At 36.8% G+C, this 13,781-nt stretch overlaps 1 protein-coding gene across 1 annotated transcript in view; it reads left to right on the top strand.

The window, feature by feature from the left end:
- The window catches only part of LIFR (LIF receptor subunit alpha), an 85,380-nt gene that overhangs the window by 38,342 nt on the left and 33,257 nt on the right, over positions 1 to 13,781 (top strand). The window contains exons 5-7 of the mRNA XM_068535257.1: positions 5,592 to 5,755; positions 10,632 to 10,806; positions 13,037 to 13,291. Of these exons, the coding sequence (XP_068391358.1) occupies positions 5,592 to 5,755; positions 10,632 to 10,806; positions 13,037 to 13,291 (594 nt within the window). The remainder of the gene's footprint in view (positions 1 to 5,591; positions 5,756 to 10,631; positions 10,807 to 13,036; positions 13,292 to 13,781) is intronic.

Here is a 13,781-nt window from a genome sequence, read left to right as displayed (position 1 = left end):
AATTTTACAGACAAGGTGCATGTTTGGAGTGGTCTGTGTCTGAGATAGCACAGATTTTGAAAGGATAATAGCAAAGCATGCTGTCCAGGAACTTAGAACCGGTCTCATTTTCTGGCTGAAGTATTGTCTGGGTAAAGTGCTACTTAGGGCTGTTTTCAAGATAAAGAAGAGCCATGTTTGTTATTTTCTTTCTGTAGTTGTATGTGAGATACATGTGAGATTGTTTTGTGCAGATCAGCCATGATCCCAATACCCAGGAAGAAATATTGTTAATACTTACATGTGTTCTCTATGTATGTGTGTGTGTGTGTGTGTGTGTGTGTGTGTGTGTGTGTATATATAAACAGTAAAGTTTATATTACTTTATGATAGGCTTACCAGAAGATATAGATAGATTTTCAAGTTATTATGTAAATAAATCTACATTATAGCTGCCTAGTATTCCATTGAACGGAGGTACCATAATTACTTTGTCATTGATTTTTTTTTAGCAAATTGTATTTTATTTTATTTTATTTTTAGCAAATTATATATTTTATTTTTAAATTTTTTTATTTATTGTACTATTTTATTATAATCAATTACCACATAATTTTAAATAGAGGCCTTGTAAAATTGAACTAGATTGATGTCTTTTTTTTTTCAGTTATACATGTACATGTATCTATTCTTTTAAAACTTCTTTTCCCATTTAGGTTGTTACATAATATTGAGCAGAGTTCCCTGTGCTATACAGTAGGTCATCCTACTGTTGGTTATCCATTTAAAATACAGCAGTGTGTACACGTCAATTTCAAACCGGGGCGGGGCGGGGCTGGGGGCGGGAAGTTTTGGGGGGGAGGGATAGCTAGGGAGTTCGGGATTGTCATTGATTATTAACATTGAGATTTTTATTTCCAGTCTTTCAGCATAATTACCAATGCTTTAATGAACATTTTTTGCACATATATGTTGCTGAATTTGTGTGATGATTTTCTTAGGCTAAATTCCTAGAATTGGGAATGCTACATTAAAGACATCTGCTTTTTATGACTTTTGATGTCCGCTACCAGTTGTTCCCCCCACATTTTGAATCTTTTTGCATTCCCACAGACATCATATTAGAGCATGCCTGCTTGTCTGCATCCTTGCCAGGACTGGGTATTGTCTATCTCTCTTAGTTTTGCGATTTCAATCTGATGGCCCCCAAATTATAGCACTGTTGTTTTTATATTTCTGTGATTACTTTTTTAAATTATCAGTCATTTTTATTCTTTTCTGAACTATTTATGTCCTTTGAAATTTTCTCTCATGTTGAAATTCATCTTTTTCCTCATTAGTTCACAAGAGCTTTCTGTATAGTATGGTTATCACTTCTGTCCTCTTTGCTACAAATACTTTTCCAAGTTTAAAATTTAAACTTTGTGGTGTTTTTTTCATACCACCAATTTTCATTTTTATATAATAGAATCTCTTGATATTTTTCTTCATGAGTTTTTGGTTTTGTTATCATGCTTAAATCTTTCATCCATCTGGAATTATTTTGTACTAAGGTATGAGGGAATCTAACTTAATTTTATTCCAGATTTTTAAAAATTTCCCCAGCACTCTGTCAGAGAGCCAATTTGTGCTGTCTGCTTTTTCAGTAGGGATTGAGAAGGTTCTGTCTGGGAAGCTACTTGAAGATAACAGTGTTAGAATTAGAAAGGCAAATCAGGACAGACTCTAGGTGACTTACTTGATTAATAGTTCACTGTTTTTGCATAGCATGTAATTTGTTGACAGCATTTTTAATAATAATGGGCCTCATTGTGATTTGAATATTAGATTAACAGTATCCCAACATTAAGATATTACTACTGCTACTCAAGTAAGAAAAATACTGATAAGAAAATGAAAAGCAAATTAGATGAATATAAGAGAAGGAGGTGGGTCCATCAGCAAACCTTTGAACACCTGTCATGTGCAAGAGATGCTGTGAAATGATAGTGGAGCTGTGCATTAGAAGATTTGGGTTCTTTGGCAGTTTGCTACTAAATAAAAGTATGAGAAATTAAGTTTTCTCCAAATCTTAAGATGCTTTCAAAAGTATACATATAAAGCAAAGAAGATGTTTCACACATCTACATATATCTAATAAGCTTCTTTTTTAAAATTTTATTTATTTTTGGCTGTGTTGGGTCTTTGTTGCTGCACGTGGGCTTTCTCTAGTTGAGGCAAGCAGGGGCTACTCTTCGTTGCGGTGCGTGGGCTTCTCTTGTTGTGGAGCACGGGCTGTAGGTGCACGGGCTTCAGTAGTTGCAGCATGTGGGCTCAGTAGTTGCGGCACGCAGGCTTCTAGGGCACACGGACTTCAGTAGTTGTGACACACGGTCTCAGTAGTTGTGGCTTACGGGCTCTAGAGCGCAGGCTCAGTAGTTGTGGTGCACGGGCTTAGTCGCTCCGCAGCATGTGGGATCTTCCCGCACCAGGGATCGAACCCGTGTCCCCTGCATTGGCAGGCGGATTCTTAACCACTGCGCCGCTGGGAAAGTCCCCTCTAATAAGCTTCTAATTGACAAGGGCAAGCACAAAAATAAGTCTTTGTAAGATTTTTAATCTCTAAGTTTCTTAAAATAACCTAAAAATTTGGATCTGTATGAGGCAGAATAAATAACGTGGATCCTATAGAAGAGCTGGGAAAGCTCCCATCTTCTGATGTTCTAAGGCAGAAGGGGCATGGAGGTTATGGGTAAAGATAAACCAGCTTTATTTAAAAAATAAACAAGACTGATGAAATTTTTTCTAGCTGAAAAGTTTCTAGTTTCTAGAAAGCAAGCTAGCATTGTCCTCAAGTGTATTTTAGCTGGAGAAAAATGCAGATGACAGTTTGTGGGAGCTTAGGGGAACTTCCCTGGTATACAATGAAGAAGTATACTATGAAGTCGTGAAAAAACTGTGTTTAATCTTTTCATTTGTAATTATGGCTGTTACTGTCTTTAGCTTGAAATATTAGATATGACTTGGGTTTTGAAGGATAGCCCACTGCTATTTAGATAAAACGTTAATTATGTGTACTTTTCAGGGAGGGAAGCATTTTAATAGATGAGTGTTGCCTTAATAAAGTACTCTCATGTTTCATAATTTTAAGTTACTACGTTGTGTCATCTTGGAACATTTGAAGGATCCGTGTTCTTGGCAGCCTCTGCTCTGTGTGGTTGCCCTGCCACCTTGAACTTGTCCCTCCTGGCACTGAATCAGCTTGTTACTCCTCATTTGCTCCTTCTTTTTTAAAAGCAGTTTCCCACTTAAACTTCTCGTGTAAAGCATCCTCCACTGTCCTTATGTAGCTGTGTAACTGTTGACTGCTGCATATTTTAGGCTTTAATCCACATGTTCTATTTCCTGTGCGGCCCTAAACATTTTACATAAATCCAGTGTAGAGCACTGTGGTCAGTACATTTTAAGTAAGTTTAGTAAAAACTTATTTTTAAGTTCCAAAACTAATTTATATTGTATATAATTTATATTATTTTAGTCTGCTTTGCCATTTTTGTTCTTCAGCACATTCAGCCACCCTCCCTCTGTCAGCTCCCGCAGTTGTGCTGGAAGTGACTTTACTTAATGGTCCTTGAACTTCCTGGGGGAGCACTTGGATAGATATGGGGCCTGAGAGGCTGTGACTCTGGATTTCTTTTAGCTTCCCTTCACCTTACTGTCATTTGAGGAGAGCACAGGCAAGAAAGAGCCCTTCATACCAGAAAGCCTGAATTACATAGAGCAGAGCAGGCTATACCTGTGTGCTTCCCACTGATCCCCACATTTTTCATCACTATACTCCTTACAGGTAGGAAGACTTGAAGATTTTGAAGAATACCTTACTCTTTCGGCTACCTTTTTGTTTTTTTAAGTTTACCAGTTTCTCCCTGTGAGAGGCTCTATCCTTGAGCATGGTTTTTCTCTTTACCTTTTGTACTACAGCTTCAGAGCCTACTGCCCTGCCAGCCTTCTTTCTCAGGAATTGACGGTACCCTCACCAGCATCAGTGGTCTTTTCTCAGCCTTCCTCTCTGAACTCCGTTTTCTTGGGCCTGGACGACAACCCATTTCTTTTTTTTTTTTTTTTTTTTTTTTTTTTTAATTTATTTATTTATCTATTTATGGCTGTGTTGGGTCTTCGTTTCTGTGCGAGGGCTTTCTCCAGTTGCGGCAAGTTGGGGCCATTCTTCATCGCGGTGCGCGGGCCTCTCACTATCGCGGCCTCTCTTGTTGTGGAGCTCAGGCTCCAGACGCGCAGGCTCAGTAACTGTGGCTCACGGGCCTAGTTGCTCCGCAGCATGTGGGATCTTCCCAGACCAGGGCTCGAACCCGTGTCTCACTGCTATTGGCAGGCAGATTCTCAACCACTGCGCCACCAGGGAAGCCCGACAACCCATTTCTTTTGATCTCAGTGATCCCAGATTTTCTCTGGTTTCCTTCTGCTTCTACGTCATTCCCTCTCGGGATTCTTGCTGGGGTCTCTGGCTCCCTGAAGGTGTGACTGTGTCACTAGCTGTCAAACAAGCTTCGGCTGTTTTGTGTCAATGTGTTATGTTCATTTCTTGAGCTGCACTCAGCGAGTTCCTCTTGAGTCTGTGTGCACACTCTGATTGGTCCCCGTTCTCACTTACTGTCTGCACCTCCCCCGTCCATTGATGGTCTTTTTTCCCCCAACACTTAGTCATCCATGGCCAGACTCCCACATCTCTTCACAATTGTCCCTGATACCTTTTGCCTTTCTTCCTGCTTTCTGGGCTAGTGACTTGAAGAAATCTTAGATGTTTTCATGTCTTGTTATTACTAATCCTTCGTTTCTTTGATCCAGTCATTTCTTTGTAATGCCCATTAGATTTTGTCCTTTCTTTTCCATATATGGCGTCCTGAGCCACATCCTTATTACTATAGCCAGGCTTTCTCCAGCTGTCTCCTGCTGGATCACCTTATCTCTTTCTCAGTCACCTGCAGACCTGTTGCACACCACTGCAAACTAGCCTTTCTGAAGGACTTCCCAGATCCTGCCAAGTACTTCTTAGAACCTTGTTGGCTTCCTCAGCTCAATGCTTTGGTCACTACCACGGTCTTGCTGCTGTTTACTGCTGCCTATGCCAGTAGTAGCTCATTGCATCCTCAAGTGGGTAACTTTCCCTAGCATGCAGGCTGTGACTGGAGTTGAGTGGGGAAGGGTGCAGAGAAAACAGATGGAAAGGTTTACCAAGGCCAGCTCTCCATAATCTATACAAAGGGAGCTTTTTTACTTCTCTCCAATGTTGTCTGCTTGGGGATTTCAGACCCAGTGACACTGGAGTGTTGTGGGAACTTAGTTGCTGTTTGTATTAGAAGATGTATTATGGATTTGAAACAGCGGGCTGGTAAATAATTTTCTCAGATTTGGCTGATGAACAACTGGGACCTGCTTATACAAATAAATACATATATTTATTCTCTTTTTTCAGTAGTAGGTGCAAGAATTTACTTTAATCTTTAATTGTTTTTTGATCAAGAAGTAAAGTTTAAAATTAGTTGATTAATGGGATTATAATATGAAAAATAGTTACTTATTTGACTACGTTTTATCTTTTGTTTCCTTTTTTTAAGCCTTAATTCCAGATGCTCCAGAGATCTTGGATTTGTCTGCTGATTTCTCAACTTCTACATTACACCTAAAGTGGAATGACAAGGGTTCTGTTTTTCCACATCACTCAAATGTCATCTGGGAAATCAAAGTTCTACGTAAAAAGAATATGGAAATCGTAAAATTAGTAAGTTTGAACAAAAATAGTTTTTTTCCTGTGACATTAAAGAAACTGAATACTTTTTTAAAATTTTAAAGTGGCAACAGTGAACCTTTAGATTATTAAAGAAGTAAATCAGATATCCTTTGGGGGTTCACTAAAAACTGTATGCTATGCCTAAAAAAATCACTAAATTAATGAAATAATGTGTAGCCATTATAGGAAGTTTAGGAAATTAAGGGAGGATTAACCATGATTCTGCCACTTGAACATAGTAAACAATATCTTTGTGTATTCCTGTCTAACCTTTTTTATATGCATGTTTTTACATAAATGAAATTAAAAATATACATATAATTTAATTTACATATTACTCTAAATTATCTAACATTATAGACATAAAAATAAATGTTTTGCAACATATTTAGCCATAGTAATTGTTGAGAAATCTATAAGTATAAATCTATAAGTTTGTATAAATCTATAAGTTTGAATAAATCTGTAAGTTTGAATTTATCTGAATCCAAAATAACATTCTTATATTTAATAGTACATGGTTTTTTTTCCTCTAATTTTTAAAATCTTGTTTATGAATAGTTTCCTAATGATCCATCTTTAGTTTGTTATTAATCTAAGGAATAGTGAGAAATAGCAGTGAAAAGTATTGACAGCTAGTACATGGGAATTCCCTCTTTCATCCTTTTACTCTTTTCCTCTTTAATGCACTTGAAATATGCCTAGTTATAGACTTAAGAATTAGAAGACCATGATTTTACAGTTTATTTGCCTAAGTACATAGATAAAATAGTAAAGATAATAAATAGGATTATTCTGTATTTCATAGCCACTGTATTATTTTTCCTTTTTGACAACCTAGGTATTACATCCTGAAACAATAGCAGCCATAATTGTAGTTATCTTGTATCCAATGCTTCTGGCATTCCCCTTCCCAGCACTATTGTGAAAGCTCTCTATATGTTAATAGTTTGCATCTTCACGACAGGCCCCTGGGGGAGGCTCTATTAGCATCACCCCCATTTTACAGATGAAGATACAGAGTCACAGGAAGACATTAAGTGGAGGAACCAGGAATCAAACCTAGACAGTTGATTCCAGAGTCTGTGCTCTTCCTCAACCAGTACGATCTGTATTGTATTACATAATCAGTATACTTATTTTCATCTAAGATGCCCTCCCTTTCCTTTTCACCTATACAAATTGAATACACATTTCAAGACCCAGGTCAAATCCTATCCCTTATTTTAAAGCCCATTCTAATTACTTCAGTGTAAAAATGCTCTCTCTTTTCTTGAGTTTTAATGGCAATTCTTGTGTGTCAGTCTGATTTGCAGCTAACTTTGATATAGCTCTACCATTGTTGTCTTAAAACTATTACTTATTTAAAATGGTATTGTGTAGCTTTTTTTGTGGCCTAACATTTTATATTCTGCGTTACTACTTACTGGCTTAGGATGACTTCTCAAAACCTCCTTTTTCTTATTTGTAAAGTGGTGCTAATATTTGCTGTAGTAAATGATATGATATTTATAAAGCTACTAAACAGCTACTAGTTGTTATTAATTCCTTTGGGAGCTAGATGGTTTGTTTGTTTTTTTAACTGACTTAGGGATGCCGGAGTAAGAGGGATACTCTTTGACATGTAAGTGAAATCAAACATAAATGAACGGAAATATTATTCTAAGGTCAGGTAACTCATTGCCAGAAGATGCGTAACAAGACAGCAATGGCAAGATAGTAATTCCCTACTTTCTGGAATATGATCTTTGGAGAAAAATCTTTCTGTGGGGAAAAATAGCAAGAGGCAAGAAAAATAGAGCTAGAACAAATTAATTTTAAAAAGTTACTCCTGTCCATAGTAAATATGACATTTTTATTTATAATTATATTATTAGTATTTAAGGTAGAATTGCTTATAATCAGTCATTTTATGACAGATTATAATGCTATTATTTTGTAATAGCTTAAAGATCATTAAGGATCATGAAACACTATAAATGTGAGTTTCATTTATAAGTTTCATTTATAGTGTTTCATTTATAACTTGACATTTTCTGCCCGCAGCCTCACAAACAGCTGTGGAAGCTTTGCACTGTGCAAGCCAGGATGTGAATGATGCCTGGGAGTTATGCAGCCCTCTCTCCTCCTCTCATTTTTCTCTCTTGTAAACAATGAATTCTTTTAGCTGATTCTTTTATTATTTGTCTCCATTTTTCCAGATAGCACGCTTATGTTGCTCTTATTATTATTATTATTATTATTTTAGTTTTTTGAGCAATGTTTTATTAACTTCCCACAATGGAAAATGAGAATTTAGTCCTGTCTCACTTCCCAGCCCAGGGACACGCACTCGCATGTATGTGCACTCACATGCGTGCGCACGCACGCACGTGCTCTCTCTCTCTCTCTCTCTCCACTTCTTATTTTTTTCCAATACCATTATGTTATAATTTTTGGTAGACCATTATTCATTATTTGGATTACAGTTATGTAAACACTATTTATAACTGAACCAAGTAGTGTTTACTATTCTTACTTTTCCTTTTTTTTGGTACATCTTCTTGTATTGTCTTGTACTTTTAGTTTTTATTTGTCTGCTTCATTAATTCAATCCTAAATTCTTTCTGGGTTGTGTGAATCTGTCTAAATGTTCAAACAAACATCAGTTTTGTCTTTGTGAATACATCTCTCTGAGGGCCTTCTGACTTACTTCCTGACCCTTTTCATATAAGAGCTCATGTGGATGCTGCCAATATTTGTATAGCACAAAGTGTGGCAAATAGCTGAGTATTCTGAGGTTTCTCAGGAGCTCCAGCAGCCTCCACTCCCAGTAGCCAACCCTTGGTTTGAAGAGATTAATACCTGGGTATACCTGTAACCCATTCAGGACAAACCTCTATGTTTTTCAACACATTTGTTAGGAAGCTATGGTTCATCCTCATCCAGAGGATTCCTTTTATATTTTGTCTTATGATGGATCCTCTTTTTCCTGAATTCCTTGTTTCCTCATTTTGGTGGAAGCATAAATTCTAGTAGTTATTTGCTATTTTTTGTAGATACTCTCTGCTAACTGCAGTGGTAGCTTACAAATATATTTTATTTTAAAAAATTTAAATCAGTTGCCAGGAAAATTTAAAAGACTGTCAATTCCGAATATTGAGAAGATGCAGAAGGATTGGAACTTTCATACCCTTCTGGTGGGAATGTAAAATGCTACTTGATGAATACATTGAGATACTACATTTCTGAAGATGTCTTTATTCTGCATTCACTCATGATTGCTAGTTTAGCTGGGTAAAAGATCCTAGGTTGGGAAATTTTCTCAAGATTTTGAAGGCATTGTTCCATTTGCTTCTCATTGTGGATCTATCTTCATCTGTTGTGCTGGACACTCATTAGGCCCCTTTCAGTCTGAAAACACATGCCTGTCAGCTTGGGAAATTTTCTTATTTTATGTCTTTGATTTCCTCATCTCTGTTTTCTCCTTTTTTTCTTAGAACTTCTGTTCTTTAGAAATTGTACCTTTCTGACCTTTCCTCTAATTGTCTTATCATTCTTACATTCCATCAGTATTTTGCTCTATTTTCTGAGCAATTTTTCCTAAACTTTATCTTGCACTTTTGAATTTCTATTAACATACGTTTTAATATACAAGAGATCCCTTTTCTCTTCTTAGTCCTTTTTTTAAAAAATGTATCATGTTCTTGTTTCATGGATGCAATATCTCTTCTTATCTTTGAGGATATCAGTGATTTAAAATTTCTTTCTGTGCATTCTGTTTTTTCACATTGCTTTTTTTTTTTTTTTATCTTGATCTTTGACTTTCACATTAGAACTTTTTCTCCACTTTCTGGTCATCCTGGTTGCTGCTCATATTTAAGTGAGTGGTTCTTGAAAAATAAAACAAGTCTAATTGGAACTTTTGTTTGCCTGGGTGGGACTTGTTGACTGGGACATCATTGTATGTGATTAGGATGGGCTGTCAAGCTGGAAAAATCTTAATATTATTTTAGGTTTTTATCTTGACCTGTTCATATATGCTCCTTAGAAAAGTTTGTTTAGACTCTTACCTGGTGAGTATGTACTTGGCCATCAGTATCCTGGGGGCTGAGTAGGGAAGAAGGCAGGAGTGCCCCAGCCTTTAGAATGCATAGTTAGTTACCATTGCCCATCTGCTTTCCAGTGTCCAGAATCTTACCAGTGTTGTTTCTTCAATTTTTTGCCCTTGTGCATCTGTGCCTTTTTTTTAAAAAAAATCTTGTACTTTTGTTCTAGAGGAATTTCATGAAGTAAAGAGAAGGAAGTACATTTATTTAATCTGTTGTCTTTAACCAGAAGTCCCAAGGTCTCTTTTAGTATATCCTCATATATTTTGGTTGAAATCTTGCCCATTTTCCACAATTGAAATTAAGCTTTCTATATTATTATAAGTTGCATATTTAAAAATAAAAGTTGAAATATATGACACTTATATAAAAAAAAATCCAGTCTAAAATAATAGTTTATTTTGTTGAAATGCTCTCCTCTCTTTGACTTTAACCCTTGGAGATAAAAAAGCATTAACTGTTTTTTCTCCATGAAAAATGGGACCATTTTAGGCAATGGTGTATTTTCTCATGAACTGTATTGAATGTTTTGAAATATTAACATCTTGTGTAATAATGAAGTAGGCCCTAAAGTTGAAGAAGTAAACATAAATGAATCATAATTATTGTTACTACAACTCTTTTTATGCCTTATAGAAAACAGGTAGTTTTACAAAAGAACAAAGCTTTGATTTACTTAGCTGGTAATTGTATACAGTCTGTTGTGTTTTTTTTAACCCTAAAGGAAAGCAGGACATAGTACTTGGAAATAGAATTTTGTGTTTGTGTTCATTTTGTAGGTGACCCACAACACAACTCTGAATGGCAGAGATACAGTTCATCACTGGAGCTGGATCTCAGACATGCCCTTGGAGTGCGCCACTCACTATGTGGGAATTAGATGCTACATTGATGATCCTCAGTTCTCTGGTCGCAAAGAGTGGAGCGACTGGAGCCCACTGAAGAACATCTCTTGTAAGTGCATATTTAAAGAATTTTCGTTTCAGATGAATTAGATTAGTCTTGCTTAAGGGTAGGGTTTAGCTCACGGTTTTAGTTCTCTGAACCCCATTTGGATGCATGAGGGTCACCTGGGGATCTTCCAAGTCTTCCACCCCAGAACATTTTGATTCAAAAACTCTGAGATAGGCTTCAGGAATCTGTATTTTTAAAGAACATACTGAGTGATTGGATAAACATCCAGGTTTAAAAATCACTTTGAATAGACATTGGAAGAACATTTAAAAATTTTATGTAGGCGGTAATGAGATCAAGTCCATATTTTTAAAATATAGCTCCCAATTTCTTGCCCATAGAGCAGACCGCTGTGAGCTGCAGTTACTGCAGAGAACATGGGAATCCGCAAGTATAGGACTTGCCTGGCAGTCCAGTGGTTAAGACTCCGAGCTTGCAATGAAGGGGGCACAAGTTCGATCCCTGGTCGGGGAGCTAAGATCCGCATGCCGTGTGGCGTGGACAAAAAAATAAAATAAAATTAACAGTGTGAATCTGCAGGTGTATCAAAAATCATCTGTACATTGAATAAAACTCATATGCAGGTATAATGTTCGCAGTGTGAGAGAGGGCCTAGAAAATTGTTGACAATAAAATAAAGGGCTTTAAAAGGCTGGTAATCATTGTAGATTATTCACTCTAGTGACAATGTGGAGAAATGGATCAGAGGGAGGAAGGACTGGAAGCAGGCAGCTTAATAAGGAGAATCTTGTAGTTCAGCAAAAGACAGTGAAGGTATAAAATAGGACACCTGGGTTTAGAAATGAAAAGAGGGAAGAAGTATAAAAACACTGAAGAGACCAAATTAGAATTAGTGCCTATGCTTTTAGTAGGGGAGAAATAGAGCCGAAGATGACTATTAGTTTGGGCAGCTGAGTAGCTGGTGATGCTGTCCAATGAGACAGAAACTATATGAACAAACTAGGTGGGAAAGATAAATTTCAATTTTAATGTGTTGAGCTTGAGGTAGCTGTGAAGTGCCTGGGAGCAATTTCTCATTGTCAGTTGGGAATACAAATTCAGCATCCAGGTGATTAGTTCGAACTGGAAATATACAGTTGACCCTTGAACAACTGGGGGTTAGGGGCTCCGACCCTCCATGTAGTGGAAAATCCACACATAATTTATAGTTAGCCCTCCATACCCGTGGAACCTCCGTATCTGTGGTTCCATATCCGAGGATTCAACCAACTGCAAATCCTGTAGTACTGAAGTATTTACTATTGAAAAAAATCCACACATAAGTGAACCCATGCAGTTCAAACCCGTGTTGTTCAAGGGTCAACTGTGTGTTTGAGAATCATTAACATACGTGACGTGAAATTTTTTAAATCTTGGAGGTTAACATAACTCAAGGAAAGGGGCATGAAGACCAAGGACACATCTCTTAGAAGCTTGTATGAGGAGGGGAGGATGGAAGAAAACGAGGCCAGCAAAGCAAACAGCAGCTGGAGGGTTAAGAGTAGCAAAAGTAAGTAGTCTACACCCCAAGGGAGAAGGGAGTTTTGAGAAGGAAGACTTCAGGCAACATACCAGATGTTGTGGAAGTTGAAGGAAAGATTACTAAGACGTGGCCATTGGATTGAGTAGTTAGGCCACGGAGCCATTTTAGTAAAGTGGCCAGAGTAGAAGCCAGATTGCAGTAGATTAAAGAATGAGTAGGTAGAAAGGAGACTAGAGATAATATTTTTAAATTGGCTATTTAGGAAAATAAAAACAAAGGGGTGGCTTTAACCTACAGAGTTGGGATTTTTTTTTAGAAAGTGCTTTTTAGGATGTGGAGTATTTAACCATACATGCAAGCTGATGGAAAGTAGGACATCTGATCTAAATACCTAGAATAATTTCAAAGGAATGGAATTATTTAATGTGTACCTTTTTCTTGGTGTGGATTTTTCACATGTGGATAAACCCACTTAATTTGAACCTTTAGACTTCTTAGATATTAACCTGTGACCTTACACGTTGACCTGCAGTCCCCTCTACTCCCCCACCATCACCCCGTCATAAGTAAATAAAACCACACACATTTTTATTTCTTGTGTATGTCTTGCTCCTTTGAAACCTGGGGAGCGTACCTTATCTTTGGGCCACCATAATTACAAAGTACCTAACAGTGTGTTTTATGTACACTGGGCTAATTTATGTAAAAGACTTCTAAAGTATTTATAATTCCTTTTGCTCTTTCTAGGGTCTCCTGACTCTCAGACTAAGGTTTTTCCTCAAGACAGAGTGCTACTTGTAGGCTCAGATATAACAGTATGTTGTGTGACTCAAGAAAAAGTGTTATCAGCACAGATTGGCAGTACATATTGTCCCCTTATCCATCTTGATGGGAAAAATGTTGCAATCAAGATCCGTAATATTTCTGCTTCCGAAAGTAGTGGAACAAATGTGGTTTTCTCTGTGGAAGATAACATGTTTGGAACAGTTATTTTTGCAGGATGTAAGTATATAATTTTTTTTTTAAGAAAAGAGTTCCTATTAATCTGTTTTGGTCCTCTTTGAAAGCCTTAATGCTTTTTTGGGGGGATGATTTTATTTCTTTCTTATTTTTTTATTCTTTGATACAAGTGACATATGAGGGTACCAGCATTTTTGCTTGTTTTAAGGTGAGTTCTAAGCTTGTTTTCTACATACCTGTATCTATATAATTTGTAGCTTTTGTAATAAGATTTGAAACATTCATCTGCTAATTTTTAGTTTAAATTCATAGTTAACAGCTTTGTTGAGTCAAGGGCAGGTAGTATATAATATTTCTTACTCCTACATCATTTAGGAATTTTTTCATATAAATTAATTTCCCACCTAATTAAAGCATACCTTTTTTTTTAAGTACCTGAATTAAAGAAATTGTAATAATTTTACACAAAATCTTTCAAAAGCATAACCTACGCTTCTCTGATGAGAGGAGGGTGGCTGCTGGACATGGGGGG

Source organism: Eschrichtius robustus, chromosome 2, assembly GCF_028021215.1.
Source record: "Eschrichtius robustus isolate mEscRob2 chromosome 2, mEscRob2.pri, whole genome shotgun sequence".
NCBI classification, from domain to species: domain Eukaryota; kingdom Metazoa; phylum Chordata; class Mammalia; order Artiodactyla; family Eschrichtiidae; genus Eschrichtius; species Eschrichtius robustus.
The sequence above is the reverse complement of the archived record's forward strand: the minus strand, read 5'-3'. Positions and strand labels throughout refer to the sequence as shown.